Source organism: Falco rusticolus, chromosome 3 (genome assembly GCF_015220075.1).
Source record: "Falco rusticolus isolate bFalRus1 chromosome 3, bFalRus1.pri, whole genome shotgun sequence".
In the NCBI taxonomy this organism is placed as follows: domain Eukaryota; kingdom Metazoa; phylum Chordata; class Aves; order Falconiformes; family Falconidae; genus Falco; species Falco rusticolus.
Genome location: NC_051189.1, coordinates 57,914,906 through 57,933,742, shown reverse-complemented (window position 1 = coordinate 57,933,742; position 18,837 = coordinate 57,914,906). Strand labels below are relative to the sequence as shown.

At 42.4% G+C, this 18,837-nt stretch overlaps 1 protein-coding gene across 3 annotated transcripts in view; it reads left to right on the top strand.

The window, feature by feature from the left end:
* Window positions 1–17,487, top strand: part of DLGAP1 (DLG associated protein 1) — a 432,610-nt gene extending 415,123 nt beyond the window's left edge. For all 3 annotated transcript variants that reach the window (XM_037381359.1, XM_037381360.1, XM_037381361.1), the window contains 3 exons: window positions 7,936–8,027; window positions 10,451–10,603; window positions 13,497–17,487. In XM_037381359.1, the coding sequence (XP_037237256.1) occupies window positions 7,936–8,027; window positions 10,451–10,603; window positions 13,497–13,706 (455 nt within the window). In that variant the 3' untranslated portion in view covers window positions 13,707–17,487. The remainder of the gene's footprint in view (window positions 1–7,935; window positions 8,028–10,450; window positions 10,604–13,496) is intronic.
* The last annotated feature ends 1,350 nt before the right edge of the window (window positions 17,488–18,837 follow it).

Genomic DNA, 18,837 nt, shown 5'->3' with positions numbered 1-18,837 from the left:
AAGTATGAGATAACCTTAAGGTATGTTAAGATTTTCTATTTCTACAAAGTTTATTTTATATAATAGGCTAACATTTTTTTCTGAGGGAAAAATAGAGAAGGATTAGCCTTTAAAGCCAATTCAGGTTCCCCAAGTTTTAGAGTATTTGAACTGCATTTTTAATTTACATCATCAATACATTCAAAAACCTCTTTGAACAATACAAAGGTTTTCTGTTGTTAGTATGTAATAAAGAAGCCCCACAAACTAAGAGATTTTGATTGAAAAAGAAGTGTGCACACAGAACAAATAGTAAATATGCAACATTTTTTGTAAGTCCAAGCCACAAAACCCACTTGCTTTCTTTTTGTTGCAACAGCTTAGATTGTACATAAGGAAGACATTTTCTATGATGAAGGTGGTGAGATCCTGGAACAGGTTGCCCAGAGAAGTTGTGGACGTCCACTCCTGGAAGTGGCAAAGGCCAGGATGGGCAGAGCTTTGAGCAACATGGTCTAGTGAAAGATATCTCTGCCCATGGCAAGAGGGTTGGACCAGATGATCTTTAAAGGTCCCTTCTGACCCAAACCATTCTGTGATTCTATGATTCTGTGAACTGATAATAGAAAAACATAGAACTATTTTATTTGTGCACCAAAGTATGTATTTGCCTTGGGAAAAGAACATGAAGTGAAATTTGACAAGGCTGATGCATGCAGAACATGCATATCCGTGTACAGAACTTTGTCTCAGTGTCTTGATGTCTTTGATATATGATAGTTTTAAAGGGCTCTTCATTGAGCAATCAGTGAGAGAAGTCAGTTGTGGGGAAAATAAAGGAGTGGTTAGGCTGGCTGTTCCCAGTGCCTCCTTACAGCGCAAATGGCATGTGTTTGGTGGATAATCCCTCCTCTTCATCTTTCTGACCAGCACTTCTCATGATTGCTGGAAACAGGAGGAGGAAAGGGGTCACCTGGGTTTTGTGGTCACTGGTGAGGTACTGATTTCAGTGTGACACCATCAGCCACTCTGGCACGTGGCAGCTGCCTCCCGCAGAGGCAGCACACAGCTTTCTGCTGCAGCTCAGCATGCCACACTCTACCTGGTGCCAAGGAAAAGCATATGGCCGGGGCCAGTCTGCCCACTCAGCAGCGCCAGAAACAAAAGCGTGGCTGTTACAAACCCTGCCCCGAAATATGTCTTTTTCATACATCTATAAACTTTGGGGGGAGGGAGGAAAGGAGCAGAAGAGGTGTGTTTGCTTTGGTTTTCCTAATGAAATATAACCAGAGCAGGGAATGCATCCTTTGTTTTCAACCTGACATCCCCAGCGTGTGTTTGGCCAGATAACAAAATAACGAGAACGTGTGATGAGCGAGGTTTTCTCGATGCCATGGCAGCTGACACAGGGCTCGTCCCCCCGGCGCTCCGCGTAAAACGATCCACGCTTCCTCCAGACAATGCGGCCCTTGTGCGAAACAGCTGTCTCGGGGAGACGGCTCACTGCTGTTTGACAGTAGCTTGTATGTTACATAGATACGTTGGGTATTATCTAGCTGGGAATGAATCTACCAGATGGGATTGAATGTTTCTAGCTGGGAAATGGAGTCTGCTGCTGTGTATAAAAACAAGCTGTGGTTCAGTGGCTGCACGATGAAATGCCAATATAGAGAGAAATGTGGCTCCCCTTCCGCCATGAATTATTTATTGTATAGTATATTCTGGTTTTATCTGAAATAATTTTCTGATAAAGCTGTGGCATGCATAACAGGCAGATGAATACCACTCACACTTAAGCTGGGATACCTGGTATGGTTTCCTGTTACAGAGACATTGGCTACAAACTCCAGGGTGCTCATAAAAAAAATAGATGTTAGACATATGAGGCTAAACACCTTGTGAGAATTGATTGACACTTTGGAGCAGGCCTCAGGTGAAATCAATTGTTTACTTTTTTTGTTTGTTTTCTCTCAACCCTCTGCTCTCTCCTCCTACCTCTCCCCTGCAAAACTTCATACAGCCAGAGCCTCACCGCAGACGCTGGTGCCTTTTGGCTCAGGACTCTGGAGCAACCATTTACACACAGGATTAGCAGGCCTGGCTCCCCACGCAGGGCTGCTAGCGAGCAGCCTCTGCCCACTTTTTTTCCCAGCAGCGATGAGCATGGGAACATACACCTACAGCCTTGGCCTGGCTTTTGCTGGAGTTTTTGCTGTTGCTTTTATTTCACAGGGGGCGTTAACCTTTCTGGAAGAACCAGAGGGCTTCATTTTGCCCCTCCCCTTCAGAAATGGGTCTCTCTGACAGGGCATTGTAATGTGGCTTCCATGCAAAGATAACCATCAGAAGCGAACAGTGGGCCTGATTCACCACAAGTCAGGTGTAATGTGGATTTAGTGGTGAGACAAGTCAGGCCAATCAAGTGAAAACTAAAACAGAAAACCAAGGTTGTGACAAGACAAGTCATTATAACTGTCTTGTGTGTATATTATACTCCTCTGGGCTAGTCTGCGAACAAAGGCTGACCTCAAATCTTCAGTAACCTCGCTGCTTAGGACCAGAACCTCTGCAAATTCAGCCAGTTCTGGCAAATTATGTAATGCTTGCACACTTTTTGCTGTTTTGGTTTGTTTTGATTGTTTAAAAGGAAAACTTAAGAGTGAAGGCTAGACACAAGAGAATAAAGTTAAGGAAAAAATAGATTTTTTGTAATAGTTGTGCATGGCAGAAGGAGACCCATGAGTTCACTCTTGGCCATGAACAAGGAAACCCATTTGCCAGACCTCTGCAGGACTCCCCCAAGCTGTCCTGGTCCCTGCTGCTCCAAGAAGCGAGGCAGCTTCAACCTGCAGCAGGCTGATGCAGCCTTGCAGAGGGACAGTCACCAGCCTGACGTGTAGCCGAGTCCTGCTGGAATCTCCCTGGCTACATGCCTCTGGCTGTATGCCCGATTTAGCCTTTTCTTGTCCTGGTTTTCCTTTCTCTCCAGAAGGGACTTCTCCGTACACATGGGTTTCTCCAAGGAAAGCCAGCTCCTGGCTGGAAGCCCTGCCAATGTCCAAAGTCTAGCAAGTTAAAAAGAAAAATCCGCAAGCAATGAAACAATCTAGTGAGGGAAAAAACATGAAGTGTGCTAATAAAAGCCAAGTAAGTCAGAGAACACATGGAAACTGCTTTACTCCCAGTGAACAGCGTTTACTCATGCAGACAGCCCTATTAATTTCAGTGAGATCACTCCTATAAGTACATATGACTCAAAGCAAGGAACTTCTCCTTCAATAGTTTGCACATTTGGCTGTTTTCTCCTTAATAGCCGAGCTTAAAACCTGAGCAGTAGCTTTAACTCTGAATTTCCTGGCTTTTGTCATGCTTGGCATTATTTAAATGTAGGTCTGTCAACATGAATAGGCTAAAATGCTGGTCCATCCTGGCTTGGAAATGGATTGTGACGGCTCTATGGCCAGATTGCTTCATATGCATAGTGCCAGCCAACATCTGCAACACAAATGTCAGGCTGTGTCCCTGTAATTTCAGCTATTGTTCCTGCCACTTGCTCCTGGGGCAATGAGCAAGTCCCTGGTTTTCTGTTCCCTAGCTTGCACACTGTCTACATCTACCAGCCAGGTGTTTTCACACTAAGGGCATTTGATAGTCACAGTCCTAAAGTGCCTCCTTTGTCACTTGTGAGATTTTGGGGGCTATCAGCGTTTAAATGCAGAGATCAGCTGATGTTTTAAGGCCACATAATGCTGCCACTCCTCAAAACACCAGTAGCTTCTATGTGATGACTTTTCACATCACTTCAGGTGTTTTTTGTTTTTATTTTCTTGTATTTTGTTATCCTTGTTACACACACAGTCTCCTTCCAAGGTAGAGCAGATCACAATATAACCATCTTTTTGCTTGTGTTTGCAGTTTTTTTGTTCTTTCTTTTTCCATGAAGACTTGGAGGGAGGAGATACACAGAGCTTTACAATCCCAGAGTAGGTCCTATGCAGTTCTGAGAACCAAGAGAATCAAGAACTTACTGCTTGAACAGCATGTAGTCTAAGTCTATATTTAAGAACTTTTTAAAAGGAGAACAGGTTGGGGGTTTAGAGACACAAGGAAATTCACTGGCATGCATCTATCCTCGAACAACACTCTGCAACCCCTAGTCAAGAACAATAATAGTGATGAGGCACCCCACAATAGCTGGATTTTATCAAAATACCTATACTGAAACAGTTCTTCCAGAATAGACATAACTGTCTATTTCTGAAAAGTTGTCACAGGAGACAACTGGATTTACAAGGAAGAGAGGTCAAAGCAAGGAGGGGGGGTGGGGGGGGGGTGGGGGGGAAGGAGGAAAATTTCAAACTATAAAAAACAAAACACTGCAGTACACACACTTCTCTCCCTAGGGAAGCGGTGACAGCAAAGCATATGATGGATGTTAATAACGTTGCTTAATGCATTACTGGAAGGCATTCAGACAGTGCTAAGTGTGCTGTATAACCCTGTATGGAATAGTAAGCAGACATGAATAACATTATATAGGTGCTTAAATCCATTATGATTGCATCTTGATGGGTTGGGTTTTTTGTGGTTTCTTGTTTTTATATATATTTTTTTTATCCTACTAGCTGAACACATCAATTTGAATGTTTATGTTTTTCTCCTGTACCACATCTCCCTTGCTCTTAAAGATTGCTCTGCTTCTTTTCTGATGTGTTTTGAGTATTATCTTTGCAATTCAATTTATTTTCTTGGTATCTGGCTTCAAACCTCACAGGATTTCCTCCTAAGAAAGTACCGATCTATTTTTACATTTTGGGTTTTTTACTACACCTTGGCTTTTCTCTTTGGCACTGGAAGTTTTGACTGAGTAAGCGAAATGAGCACTTGAAACACTAAAAGCAACGTGTGTTTGGAAACAAAACTCAGGCTATTGATAAGGCTTTGTGCCTTCTGGAGAGATTCCTTTCAGTCCTTTGCATGCTTTGTCTTTTTTTTTTTTTTTTTTTCCTCGCTAACTTCCGTGACAGAGTTGGCTGTTGACGGGTTGCACATTAACAGACCGCTTGCTTTTGAGGGGCGAGGAATCAGTGACACTTGACTAGATACAGCCGCAGCTACAGCAGAAGTGGCAACAATAGAGAACAGCATCAGCATGCATCCCACCGTCAGCTGGGATGATGGTTTTTAGGCAAATAGCCAGTCGCTAGGCAGCCAAGGACAAGGACTTCCTTTTCCCTCTGCTGAGGTCTCTGAATATTAAGCTCTTCTTCCCTCAAAGAAAGGGGCACATTTCCATCCATCACCAACAAGGTGTATTTACATTTCTTCGTACTTGGGATGTGATTTCCAACTCAGATGGTGCAGCTTTCCACAAAGAGCCCTCCTTTTTTTTTTTTTTTTTTTGTCCCGAGAAGTCGAGAAACTGTTTTTCCTCCCCTTCTCAAGTCTTCGGAAGCATCAGAGTAGCCAAGCTCCAGATGAGGCAGCTGTTCCCAAATATACTCAGTGGGAAGAGTTTTCATAACAATGGGAACCACATGAAAGCTCCCGGAGTAGCTCCTCCTACTATTGAAAAGTCCTTTCAGTTGAGTGGTTTGCATATTGGGTTGCATAAATGACTAGACACACCAAGGGGTCCATTTTCAGCACTGTGCGCATAGAATTAGACACGCAAGCCTTGCTAACAATAATGAGAGTTGTGTGCAAAACTCCCTGCGCAATATGTTGAAAATATTCTGCTTAGTGAATCTTCCAGCTCACGGCTATTTCCTGGCAGTCCTGAGCTGAGTTCTGGGAACAAAATGAAAGTCTGGGCTCTGTGTGTGTTCACAGAGCTCTCTCCTATAGTTTCTGAAAAAAAATGTGAAAAGACCCTCTCTTCCCTCCTCTTCCCCCCCCCCCCCCCTTTGTACATCTGAAGTATAAATTAACTCCACATCCCACTTTTTCTTCAGCAGCCTTAAGGAGGGAGCTTTAAGGCTGCTGAAGGAAAAGCCACTTGCCTTGAAGGAGCAGAGCACAGATTTCATACTACTGTGCGTCTGGTTTCAGTTCATCATGAGTGTTTGTGCCAGTCAGCTTAGCGGTGGCTACAGAAGTAAATCCCTTAGAGAGGCCTTTCTCTTACCAAGCACCGCATGATGGCATTCTGGTCGCAAGCTGCTGACATGCACTGCAGCCAGTCACGGGACTGTGAGACCTTAAAAATGTTGTCAGAAGGGATTATAGCAAAGTTGCATTTATTTATTTATGTATTTATCTGTTTTTTCTTACTTACCAGTATTTTCCCAGTGCAGCTCTGCTAACTTTGTGTTAGGTTTTATACAAAAAGTGACCGTGCCCAGGGATGGTACAGAGGATGGCAGCTAGTATCTCCTCTAGGTTCTGCCAACAACTCACTCATCTTGAGGAGGCCACTTCCTGTCTCTGTTTTTCATGTTCCTCCCTCACCTGCCTCATGTATCCAGACAGTAAATTTGTCATGGAAGAGTCACTGTTTATTTGATGGCTAGGACAAATATCTATAAGTAGAAATAGCAGCAAAAATTGTGACACAGTGGCTGATATTAATGTTTTTCATTAATGAAGTGGTAATTTTAAAATTAATTTAGATTAGTTTTTAAATCAATATTTAACCAGAGAATTGGGGGATAATAAGTTGCTTCAGCGGAGAGGAAAAATTAATGATGGAGCCAGATACATCTGTGAAGCCAACCCATTTATTTAAAGACAGTGCATATAGCATTGTTGTTGTTGTTGTTTTTCCTGAGTATTGAAAGTCTCCTGAGTATTGAAACAACCCGGTAGCCACTTTGTTGCTCACAGCATCGATTTTTTTTCAATAAGCAGGCCCCAAAATCACACTCGTTTTCCTGGGTTGACTGTCCCACTGCCAGTTGAGGCCATGTCTGTCTTTCTGCTCTGTTTCTGCGTGCTTGCTTCTTTATTCACATACACACATGTGCACGCACATGCTCCCACTGGACCAGAATTCGGCAAAGCCCCAGGGAAATGCAGGTCTCTGAATACACCAGCCTGTGTCTTGGGTGGTGTATCCCCGACTACCCCTTGCAGCAGTAAAACCCCACTGTTTCAGTGAGGTTGAATGCAACCAAAACAGTACGAGTGCCTGTTTTGTTCAGAGGCATTTACTACGGGCTGTCTTCTGGTTCACTGCAGTCCTTCACAGCACTCAGTCCAAAAAGACCATAAGCACCCAGCTGTCTGTACAAAGGAGTCCCCAGACAGCGCAGGAGCTGGGCTAGGACTGACACCTCCCTCCAGGTCACCAGCAAGGAGGAAAGGCCAGGGTGTGATTGCTCCCTGAAGAATGCCTGTGTATCTGGATTCAAAGGCAGAAGCTATCTCAGATTGTGCTCACGGAAAATACCCAGAGGGTCCAAATGAGATTCATTGGCATGGATTAAAATCACCATTCCCTTTCCCAGGCTCTGTTTAAGCAACACTCAGCTAAACCTGAAAATAAGGTGCTGAGTTGCTAAGCGAGGTGGCAGAAATGCTGGTAGGTAGGGTGTTTTCCAAACAGTGTAGAAGGCATCTCAGGGTTTGAAAGATGCATGTCCTTGTGCACGGAGCTGGGTTTGTAGTCAAAGCCTAAGCCTGGGTCACAGTGATGATGAGAGGTGTCACCTCTGGTATGCTTTCTGTACAGGTTGTAAAGGCTTTTGATTAGCCATGTTTATATTGCCATGGAAGTGCTTTTTGCTCATTACAACTGGTCTCACTGGGGGATGAGGGTAAGATGAAGCAACAGATTAGTATTTTTGCATAGTGTAGATCTGGTCTTAGATTTATCAGCCTCTCTCTAATCCATGACTGAAAGATAGCATGCTTTATGAAAGCCAGAGCTGACTGCTGTGCACCTTTCTCCCCTCTTTTATAGGCTTTTGGTTGCCCGCAACAAAGTATCGTGTCTTACGTTTGTTTTTCTCTCAGTTCTAGGAAAAATTCGAACTGCAGTGGGCAGTGCCCAGCTTCTCATGGCCCAGAAATTTTACCAGTTCAGAGAACTTTGCGAGGAAAACCTGGTATGTAACTTTTCTGCTAGACACTGTGGTGTGCCTTTTACTAAGCCTGTGAATAGTAACACCTAAACTAGATGGCTTTTTTGACTAACATGGTAGTTTTTCCAGTAGAGGCCTTGATATGAATTTAGGAGTAACTCTGTGAAACTTGGCAGAGTCAGCATGAGTTTCACAACAGCTTGAGAGCCTGAAAATAACCACAGGCAAAACGCTTTGAGTGAAATACCGCTGAGGCTTTGCTACTGACTTCAGAGGAGTAAGGATCTGTCCCTTGACCTCTGAGTTCAGTTTGCACAGGCACAGGGATGTTTGGGTAAAAGACCTTAAGGTCTTTCAGGGTGGACCAGAAGTCTCATTAGTGGGGCTTTCCCATGTAATCCCAATGCTGCCGGTATTAAGACAGAAATACCAGGCAATCAAGACACTGAAAGTCTGTGCTTCATGTTACACAACCTCAATAGTGAAAGAGAGAAAAATAATTTTCAAGTGCTAAAAGGGCAAAGAGGAAAAGAGCCAATACGTTATCATTATTATTACTGTATGTAATTGGTCTATGCTACCACGATTAGTATTATTATTTGCTATTTTTATGCTGTTAGTAATAGTAGAATCAGAACAAGATTTCAGTTAATAAATGAAAATACATTTCACATCACATATCTAAAGCAGTATTCTCAAAAATGCCAGCACTTAACTTACAAAAAAGTTCAGACTTTTTAATTAACAATTCATCTTTGCAGAGTAGATACAATACATTTAATTGCCAATGTTGGCATAAATTCCTAGAAGTCCCAAAAGCTCAGAGCATTATGCTCTGTCAACACAGAACAGGGAAAGGAAATCAAACCCTGTGATACTCACCAGAGTGGGGTGATCAGTTTCCACTCCAGTTAATGCACCTCTGGAAATCAAGCCCCAAACCAGAATCTGCCTCAGTGGACAAATGCAACAGAAATTGGCTCTGCCTGAATAAGCCTTCCTACTCTTGACATAAAAATTGAAACAGCATTCTTGTTGCACGTCTTTGTAAATAAAGGCCTGCAACTGGGCAACCTGCTAGTGTCGAGCACTGAAAAAACAGGAATTCATGTGTAATCTCTGGTCTCCTTAGGAATCTAAAAATATATGCTATATTGTTTTCAGTAACTGCTCCTTTGGTGGTATAACCATCCTGTCAAAATGATCTGTCAAGTGATCTGTGAAAACAACAAATACTTAGAAATTTTGTAAGGCAAGCAACTGACTCCTGGGTTTATTGCTTCTAGTGAGGGAGAAAACTTAAAACTTGAGCCATGTAAAACAACATGCAAGGTTTTAATAATTTTTTATCTATGAATTATTAACAATATATCAATGTAATCTCATGAGGCCACAGCACCCATGAAACCTTGCTGACTCAGATTGGTGTAGGTACTCCTCAGCATTTATGGAAAAACATACTTGAAGTGAGTGTATGCATCATCTCATTTTATTTGAAGAGTTTCAGTTGGAAAACAACTTATAGAGACACACCATACAGAAAGCTTTCCCTCATGCAAACTTTGCCAGTGGAGCAGGGACCATTTCATGTATGTCCACTGCATGCAGAAAATGTTCAGAGCTGGCTTGCACTAAAGGGACCGAAGACAGCACAGGACCTCTCAGCGTCTGGCTCATGCTGCACTGGAGATGCTAATGGTCCAGGTGTGCTCTTCTGAGAAATACTCTCAAGCTAATGAACTGGACTGAGTTTTCACACACAAAGCAATGCTCCCCACCTGGGTCCCAGTCTCACTCTTCCCAAAAATCCATCTGTAAAAATGGGACTACTGTGTTTCTGCATGTTCTCTTCTGAGCTTTTCACCCTGCAGAGGTTATTCTTGTCAAAAAAATACGAAAAAATTGGCCTGAGGTGTGTAACAGGCAATTTTACTTGAAATGGTGTATTTTTGTAGACCTTAGGTTCTCACAATATGGAAAAAGCATTCACGCATTGTCATATCACTGTTTGCACAGGCAGCAAATGTACGTTTGCACATGTATCAGTCTTTTACAAGTGTGAACATGGCAGGGAATCCTTCCTCATGGAAGTGAAGAGGAGGCTGGTGATTAATTTCAGCGCAGTTAGGATATCACCAGTTGTGCCCTGAAACATTCCCAGGCAGATCCTGCCACAGGGGATCTGCCATGTGCCTTTGCCCTGTGGTCCGGGGTGGGGCAGCTGCTGCCTTCCGTGTGTGGGGACTTGCAGGGGCACAGCAGCTCAACACCAAGCCATACTCAGCAGAAAAAGACCCGCCAGCAAGTAGTGCTCCGCTTCTCTCTGCACCTCACTGATTGCTTGGGTCTGCTGAAACTGCTTTGTTAGCAAGATTTGTAACCATTTGTACAAATGCTTTACATTAAGAGGTACTAAAGCCAACATGTTTTTTTCTTCTGTTGCACAGAATCCTAATGCACATCCACGGCCGACCTCCCAGGATTTAGCAGGGTTTTGGGATATGCTGCAGTTGTCCATAGAAAATATTAGTATGAAATTTGATGAACTTCATCAGTTAAAGGCCAATAATTGGAAACAGATGGATCCTCATGACAAGAAGGTAGAACATTGTAGATTTTGTATGCTTCATTTAAAACCCTGCACAAATACTGGACAGATTAAATAGGCCTCTGTGTTACAGCGTTGACGTTAAAAATGTGAAATGAAGCTTATATCAAATTAATTTCATTGTAATAACAATGTTTACATAATAATCATCTGGGATATTATCTGTAATATGTTTCAGGCATATTTTTAAACCAAATCTGTCTTTGTGAAACGGATAATGGGAATGTGGTACCTTGTTAAGCTTTACATTTAATCATATTAGACGATCAATCGTTGGAAGGAACTGCCTTATATATTGATTCTTTAAATTAAATAAATCACATTTACGGTTCATATTATTGCATATAGCAAGAGTTCTAGGTTGTGTTACTGAAAAAACTAGGGAAGCACTGTAATAATTGCTGACTTTGGTAACCAGATTACAAACAGAGCAATATCAAAAATATGCCTTCCAAAATGTTACATGAAAGAACTACTTTTTTTTTTTTGTCCATTTGTTTGTTTTTTATTTATTTTGGGTTTTTTTAAATGGGTGATTTCATAAACAGGTTCACTTTGCTGGTAGTGTTGTTTACCCAAGGTAGCATAAAAATCATCTGGAGCTTTGGTCTTTTCTTTTAAATGTAGTCTTCTTCTGTCACCATGAAAAACTACCACATCTCCAAGTGTGAGCCACATTTCACTTTCCATTCTCATTTGGCACCATTGCCTTATTTTTCTCCTCACTATCTGCATCAAGACAAACAGCACTTGGGTGAGCCAAAATACACAAATGTTTCAGAAAATCCTTAAAAGACAGACCCATTCCTAGAGGAATCAACGGTCTAATGTTGCGCTCCAATAGGTATGTAATTTGATGGCTGAATTTCCACTGTGGCTGGTCTGAGAGCAATGAATACAGCCAACAGGTAGGGTAACCAGAAGGAGGGGGAATGTGACTTACAGGGACAGTGGCTCAGACAGGAGTCTGGGCTGCCCCAACTTACGGTCAGCTGGCTGCTGATGACCAAAGCGGTGTTTTCTTCTGGACAAATAACCATAATAATATCAAACCCCATTAATCTTGCAGCAGGAAGCTTGCAAAGGCAGTGCTGGTAGCACTCTCCCTCCTCCTCCGATCAAGACTAAATACTCATTCCTGACTTAGGAGTGCCATGTTCACACCATTTGTGCACACCTAGTGTGTTTTGTAGGGGAATGAATGGGAATGTGTTTTCCTAGCCCAAGGTACTGAAGGCAAGTCATTTTCTTATCTTCTTTTTTTTTTTCAGTATCTGTCAGAAAAGGAAGTTAAAACTGTCAAACATGCATGCACACAAATGCTGGTATATGGTCTTTCATTAGCTTTTACAGTAAAGCGGGTAGGCCGAGTGTTTGCAATTGCATCAATAAGAAATGACAGCTTTCTTTACAAAAAAATGTGCCTTTTCTTTGCTTCTGAAAAACATTTCAAAGAGTTTCCAACAAAAAGAAGACTATAACGGGTTAAAGGAACTTAAGTAGTGCTGAAGAAAGGGACCTACAGTAGGAAGGTAAAGATTGTAAAGAATTACACTGACTGTGTTCCTGTTTCAACAGTATTTGTCTATGATTTTAGATGGAACAGATGATCTCCTTTCTTAAAAAGGGTAAAAAAAAAAAAAAAAAGAAGAAAAAAACTTTCTGTGGAATTGATATTTGCAGTTGCCTTTGACCTTTGCCACTGGGCCCTTTGTAAGCAGCATAGATTAATCCTTGGATGGAGAGAAAAAGCGAAGTATGAATAAGTGTAACTAAGCACCTTTATATTTCGAGCCATGGAAGCTGTTGTGAGCAGCATGAAAGAAAACGAAAGGGCAGAATGGGACCTTTGTAGTGTGATAAAATCCCTTCGCTCAGAGACCGTGTTCACAGTTGGAAGGGGATGTAACTTAAAAGACAATCTAATTAACTTGACAAAGTCTTTGTGGCCGCCTGAAATTCAGACCTGAATACACTTTTCTTTTTCGGGAGAGATCCCTCTCTGAGGGGGTTTTTTGTTGGTTTTGTGTGTGTGTGTGTGTGTGTGTGTGTACATGCACCAGGATATACATAAAAGTCCTCCTTGTTGATCGCGTATCTGGAGCTAGCTGCCACTGTCATGATTAATGCATGTTCTCTTAATGAGTTTTAAGTTTTCCCTACCAGTTTTTTTCTATTTCTAGCTGATTTAGCTTGTCATTCCTATTTAACAGGAGGCTAGAGTTTACGAGCTTGCACAGTGAGACCGAAAGTGTGGGATTTTTGAGCAGTCATTAAGCCACTACAAAATATATACATAAATATATGGTGGTTTTAAAAAATATTTATTCTGACGCACCAGCTGCAGGCAGCTAGTTCCCATCTGCATCTGGGAATGCCAAAGCCACGGTATCTCCGTGTTGCACGAGTGCCTAGCATTATACACGTATAGAAGAGGGTGGCCCAGGAGTCGGAGGTCTCAAAAGTTCCTCTGCCAAGAGCGACATTCGCTCCCCAGCTGCACACGACTGCGCTGGCAGCAGGAGGCTGCGTCCGAGATGCTCTCCTTTCTAGTCCCTGACACCAGGAGGAGACGCCTGGATCGCCCCCACCCCAGGGAGCCGCACTAAGCGGTTAGCAGTGGGGGCTTCAGCCCTGGCAGCGCCGGGCATTTAACGCACCGTCCCTGCGGAGAAGTAGCACTGCGGCCGGCCCTCCCCTCCCCTTTGCCCTTGCTCTGTGTTTATGAACCCTTGAGCACAAAAGCCAGTTCACTGAAGACAGAAAGGCAGATAAGAGCTAACAAACCTTAGGTAAAATGTGTGTTCTAACTACTGACGTATCCTAGTTTTTCCCATCTTTCCCTGAGAAGCTGTATAATGCCATTAACCTTCTGCTTTGATCAGGAGAGAAGGGTCCCTCCTCCAGTGCCAAAGAAGCCATCGAAAGGTCAGGTGCCACTCATACGAGAACGCTCTCTGGAAAGCTCGCAGCGTCAAGAGGCCCGGAAACGGCTGATGGCTGCCAAGCGCGCTGCATCGGTCCGCCAGAACTCAGCTACCGAGAGCGCCGAAAGCATTGAGATATACATCCCCGAAGCCCAGACCAGGCTATGAAGGGATCCAACCGGGAGGACACTCTCTGGCAAGACAAGCCTCATGTATAATCTGCCCCTCTAGGCTCCTGCTCAAGGTCACCATGGAGTATTTGTACCTCCTCCTCCTCTCTCTCTCGCTTTCTCTCCCCTCCTCTCCCTGCCCCCTCTCTCTGTACGCAGCCGCCCCGATGCTCCCAGTGAACTTCACTGCCGTGGCGTAGTTGTCGGTCCTCCGAGAGATGTCCTCTAATCACCCTTCCTTTCTGAAGGTTCGCCCATGTCATCATGATGCTTTGTCACATGTACTGATGCTACTACCACTTTGCCTCATGTAAACGAGTACGATCCATTTTTTTTTTCTGTTTGAAACAAATAAATGCAGCGCTCAGACTTCCACGCACCCACACACCTGTACAGTAGATGCTCCGTTTAACTTACTCATGATCTTTAGTTAACCTAAAGCTAGTCTGTTACTCGGTGTACAGCAATATCAAACTGTAGGGGACTTTGGAAATTTCAGTCATGCAGGGTGATCCTTTCAGACTCTGCCGTCTTCCTCACAAAAGATGAAAGGAGCTATGACTCAGATTCCCTTCTTTTTATTACTGTTTTTTTTTAAAGCAGATGGCGCACTTTATTCTAAACCTCCGAATCACACCTTCTCACCTGAATTTAAGGAGTCACACAAGGGGAGGGGGCTGGGGTGGGAGTGGGGAGGGGGGGAGAAATAAAACACAGCTCTGGGAGGTGAAAAAGTGGAAGTATATCCCACAGGTGAGATGGCAAGGGATATAAAAGATCCTGTGAAAGATACCTGCACACTCACAGCTGCACAAACTGCCTCATTTTTATTTCATCAATCACTACTTAAACATTTCAATCAGCAGAAGATTGTAAATTCGATCTTCCAGGGAAATAATCTATTTTGAAAGGCAATAAAAGAGTGAAAAGGAAGGAGATAAGAAGCTATGACAGTTGAAGAGATAATATAAAAGAAGGATTTTCTTGTCCAAGTGTTAAGAATTTTTAAAATTGTACTGTATTGTCAATTCCTCTTGTATTGTATTGTATGGATTATATTGGTTTAAAAAAAAAAAAAAGAAAAAAGAAAAAAAAGCTTGGTTTTGTTGATGTCTTAATCTCGGTGGGACCATCTGATCTCATACGTCCACGTAGCCACACACGGACACCTGTAGGCAAAATGCTGTACATGGAGCTGCTGATGCTTTTCCAGGCCAGGCTTACTGTGCTCTATCCACAGCCAGTTGTATGCTACAGTTCAGACTGTTTATCACCAAACAGTCTGTATCTAGGAGTAAGTTTCTAATTCAGCCTCTTCTTAATAGTACAGAATACCCATTTGAACAAGAACAATAAAGTATTTTTCACAAGTTATGGGATCAATATGAACTTAATTTTTTTCACAACAAGCCTTCCTACCCTGGCTTCTGCCATTGTTTTGCAATCATGAAAAATATGCATCCCAAGTAGCTTACTAATAGTGGGGGGAAATGGCAGACAATAGAGCTGGAGAGGAGCCTGAGAGGTCAGACCCTGCGTGTCTGTCCCCCCCAGCCACCCCCTGGCTGAGGCAGGAGCTTGTCCTCCAGCTCGTCTGATGAGGAACGATGCTGACCACACTGCTACCGGAATCTCTTGTGCCAACATTAGGAAAGCTGTGTCAGGCATGTTGCTGGAAGCAAGTTGCGTGCGTGCGTGCATGTGTGTGTGTCTGTGTGTGCACCCACACACACGCGTGCCTAGCCGGCATGTGCTGTTGAAAGCAGAATTAGTGTAAGCTGGTTTGGATGCTGGGGCTGGTCCGGGGCAGAGGAGCACTCTGTGGGCCCCCAGTGTGTGCGCAGCCCTGTGGTGATGCTTTCTGGACCTTTCCACTGGTCCCTGCGTACTCTTCAACCTGGCTGCCAGGGCAGGGGAACACGGGAGAGGAAGGCAGGCTGCTTTCTGCTCCTGATGGGAACAGGCACAGGGACGACCCTGCCATGGAGGAGCACAGGGTGCAGACATTGCTGCACACCAACGCTGGCTCTCTATGCCCATAGCTGTTAAACCTGTATGGATGGTCCAACCCGTGAAAAATCCCACTGCACGGGTGTAATTCTTCAGCTTGCACTTAAAAAGCATTTAAAATCATCATCAAAAAATTAAGGTCTTGCTAAAACTATTCATCGAGATCATGCCAGACAGCTTCTTTTCCTAAGACATCATAGCCAGGTGCTAATTTAATTTTATTCAAGAAAATAGGAGAGGTAATAGGTTCTGGCACCAAGTATTTTCATGAGAGCATACTAAAACCACTAGAGAATTTGCTACCTCTCAAAGCCATTGATATCTGAGCTATGTCTTTATAAACAGGGCACAAATATTTACTGCTGTGGTTTACAAGATAAGGGCTAATAATTTAATACATAAAGACTTTTAACTGGAGAAATCAGAAATCCAGTGTAACCCTAGAGTGCTTTGTGTTACAGGAGCTTTGAAAGGTTTGACCCTCTAAGCATTTGAATACCAGCGTATTTGCTAGTTTTGAAACACTGCGTTTAACTTTTAGCAGCAATGAAACATCACGGTGTTCGCAGTATGTACTAGTGCCAACTGCCACTTTTGAGCATATATAGTCATAGGAAATATTAATTATTCGGAACTCATTTGTACTGAAATATTCAAAGCAGTATCCAGGTGAGAGTCCACATTCACAACTGTGTCGCAGACTTACTTAGTTTTGTGAACGTTTTATGAAAGATGAGTTAAGATTTGGTTGACAAGTGGCTACAGAAATTTATATCCAGCAAGTTCCCCCTTAAAAAAGCAGAAAAGCAAAAGACTATCTAGTCTTGTACATTACAAATTATTGTATTTGTATATCATAGAATATTTTTCATATCTATTTTAAATGAATTTATTCTTAGCTGAATGCCTGTTAGATCATTTGGCGCTGGAGAAGGTATTATAATGTTTGCTTAGTTTTTTAGCAAAATATTAAAGATACAGCCAAGACCAGAAAATATAAAATAGAATAATTCCGCCCCTAGAATGCCACTAGTTAACCACTTGACTCATTTACCAACACTAATGCTAGTATATTTGCTCTATCATCTGTTTTAGTATAATTTGTAACTATTTGTTTTTAGTCTAACCTGCCCAGTGTATAAAATGCCTATATTCTGTTTTACTTCAGGATGAAACTATCACTTTTTTTTTTTCTTGGGGGAAATTTTAGAAAAGGTTGGTTTTGTCTCCTGCTTCAAAATTAAAGAAAAAACACAACCAAAAAAAGAAGTATTTATTCTATTTTTTGCAGATGTTTCCATAAAATTCTCATAATCCTTTTGTAAAGAAAGATGAAGAAATGGATTAAAGATTTTTAATATTTGAAAAGGTAAATAGAAATAATTTATTTGTAATATATTTCAGTTTATTTATTGGTGTTCCCTTAATGCTTTGATGTGCACTATCACTTTAATTTAAACTGTATCTTTGTGAATTTATTGGGTTTTTTGGTTTGGGGTTTTTTTTAAGGAAAATGGTCAAATTTTAAGTAACTGGAATGTAAATCACTGGCCTACCTGCATTCCCAAGTGTGATTTTAAAAATGTTTTTGATTAGAAACAAAAGACACAAATTTGAAAGCCTTTAGACAGAGAGTGCTTTTATGGCTTAACGATTTGGGTTTCCATAGGATTATCTATCGGGTTTGTGTGTGGACAGGAAAATGTAAATAGATGAATGTTTCCCATAATGTAAAAAGAGCAAATTAATAAAATAATTAATGCACTGCTTGTAAAGCTGTGGGTTTTCAATGCAAATTCATTCTCCCGTAACTGCCAAGGCAGTTTTCATTTGATGTGGTCAAGGATAAAAGCAGGACAAGCAGAATGTTTCTCTTAAGCACTCATTGCTTAAGACCAATCCTGCAAAGCCTCATACGAAGCGTCCCACTGAGTACCCTGGAAGTGCTCATCTGCACAGAGTTACTCACAGGCGTAAATGTTGCCATGATCAAGGCCTTGAGCCTTAGCAAAATCTTCAAAGGCGCTTCTGCACGGAGCCCAGCCAAACCCCGCTGAAGATGTCTGGAGTTACACTGGTGACTTCAAAAGAAGCGGCAAGAAACCCCCAGCCTGTTTCTTTTTCCCCTCACTGGTTCCCTTCATCTTGTGCTTATCTCTGGTGATGGCTGAAACATGGGAGGTGAAAGAGATCCCTGGCAGAGATAGCTGACTTTCCCTTCCCTGGAATCCTGCTTCCGGATGGGGTTTTTCCCGGTACATGAAATAAAGACAGTCACCAAATCCCATAGAAATATGTCCCGGATGATGTTGGTCATGGCTATACCAGCATTTAAACAGGTTCTGATTCAGTCTATAGAGGCTAATAGTTATATTAGTGGCGTGCCAGTGCTGCACCACATATCGTCTGCCTGTGCTTAGACCTTCAGCACAGGAAGATCAGGAAGATTTGTGCCAGGGATCCACAGGCAGGGAAACTTCTGCTTAAAAGTTTATTACCACTGAGATGAAGGGATTTCTCTTCATGTGCTGGAATATCTGCTCTCATTGGTCTGATAAACTGATGCACCAGGGATGGAAAAAAATATGCTTTATTATTTAAAAACCTTTCTGAGGTGGCTGGTATCTTTTTGTAACAACAATAGATCAGAGAGCGTAAAATAGCAAATATGTTTCAAGCTGTTCTCTAGAAGAAGAATGAAGAAGTCCAAACCACGGCTCATAGCCCTGCCTTTCATGCAAGCTTAAGGTAAATTTTATCCCTATTTATACTCAATGTTGCCTTCCAGATCAAGTCATGAGCTTTCCCCACAAGCATAGCTTGTCTGTTTGTTTGCCAGAGTCTGTTCTCTCCTGCTAGACATTTATTTTTGCAGCACGCAACAGGCAAATAATATATTTTGACTGTAAGACTGGAGCATCTCACCTGTCAGATCTGTTGAGAGTTGGTGTTGACTGAACTGACATTTTTGACAGCAATTAATAATAAAAATATTGGCTGCTCTGCTGCCATTGGCATTTGTCATTGGAGTTTTAGGTTTAGACATGATTTGGAGTGCAGTCAACAAGTGAAGTTCTCCCTTCCCACTATGTGCCACATAATGGGGCCAGATCAGCCCC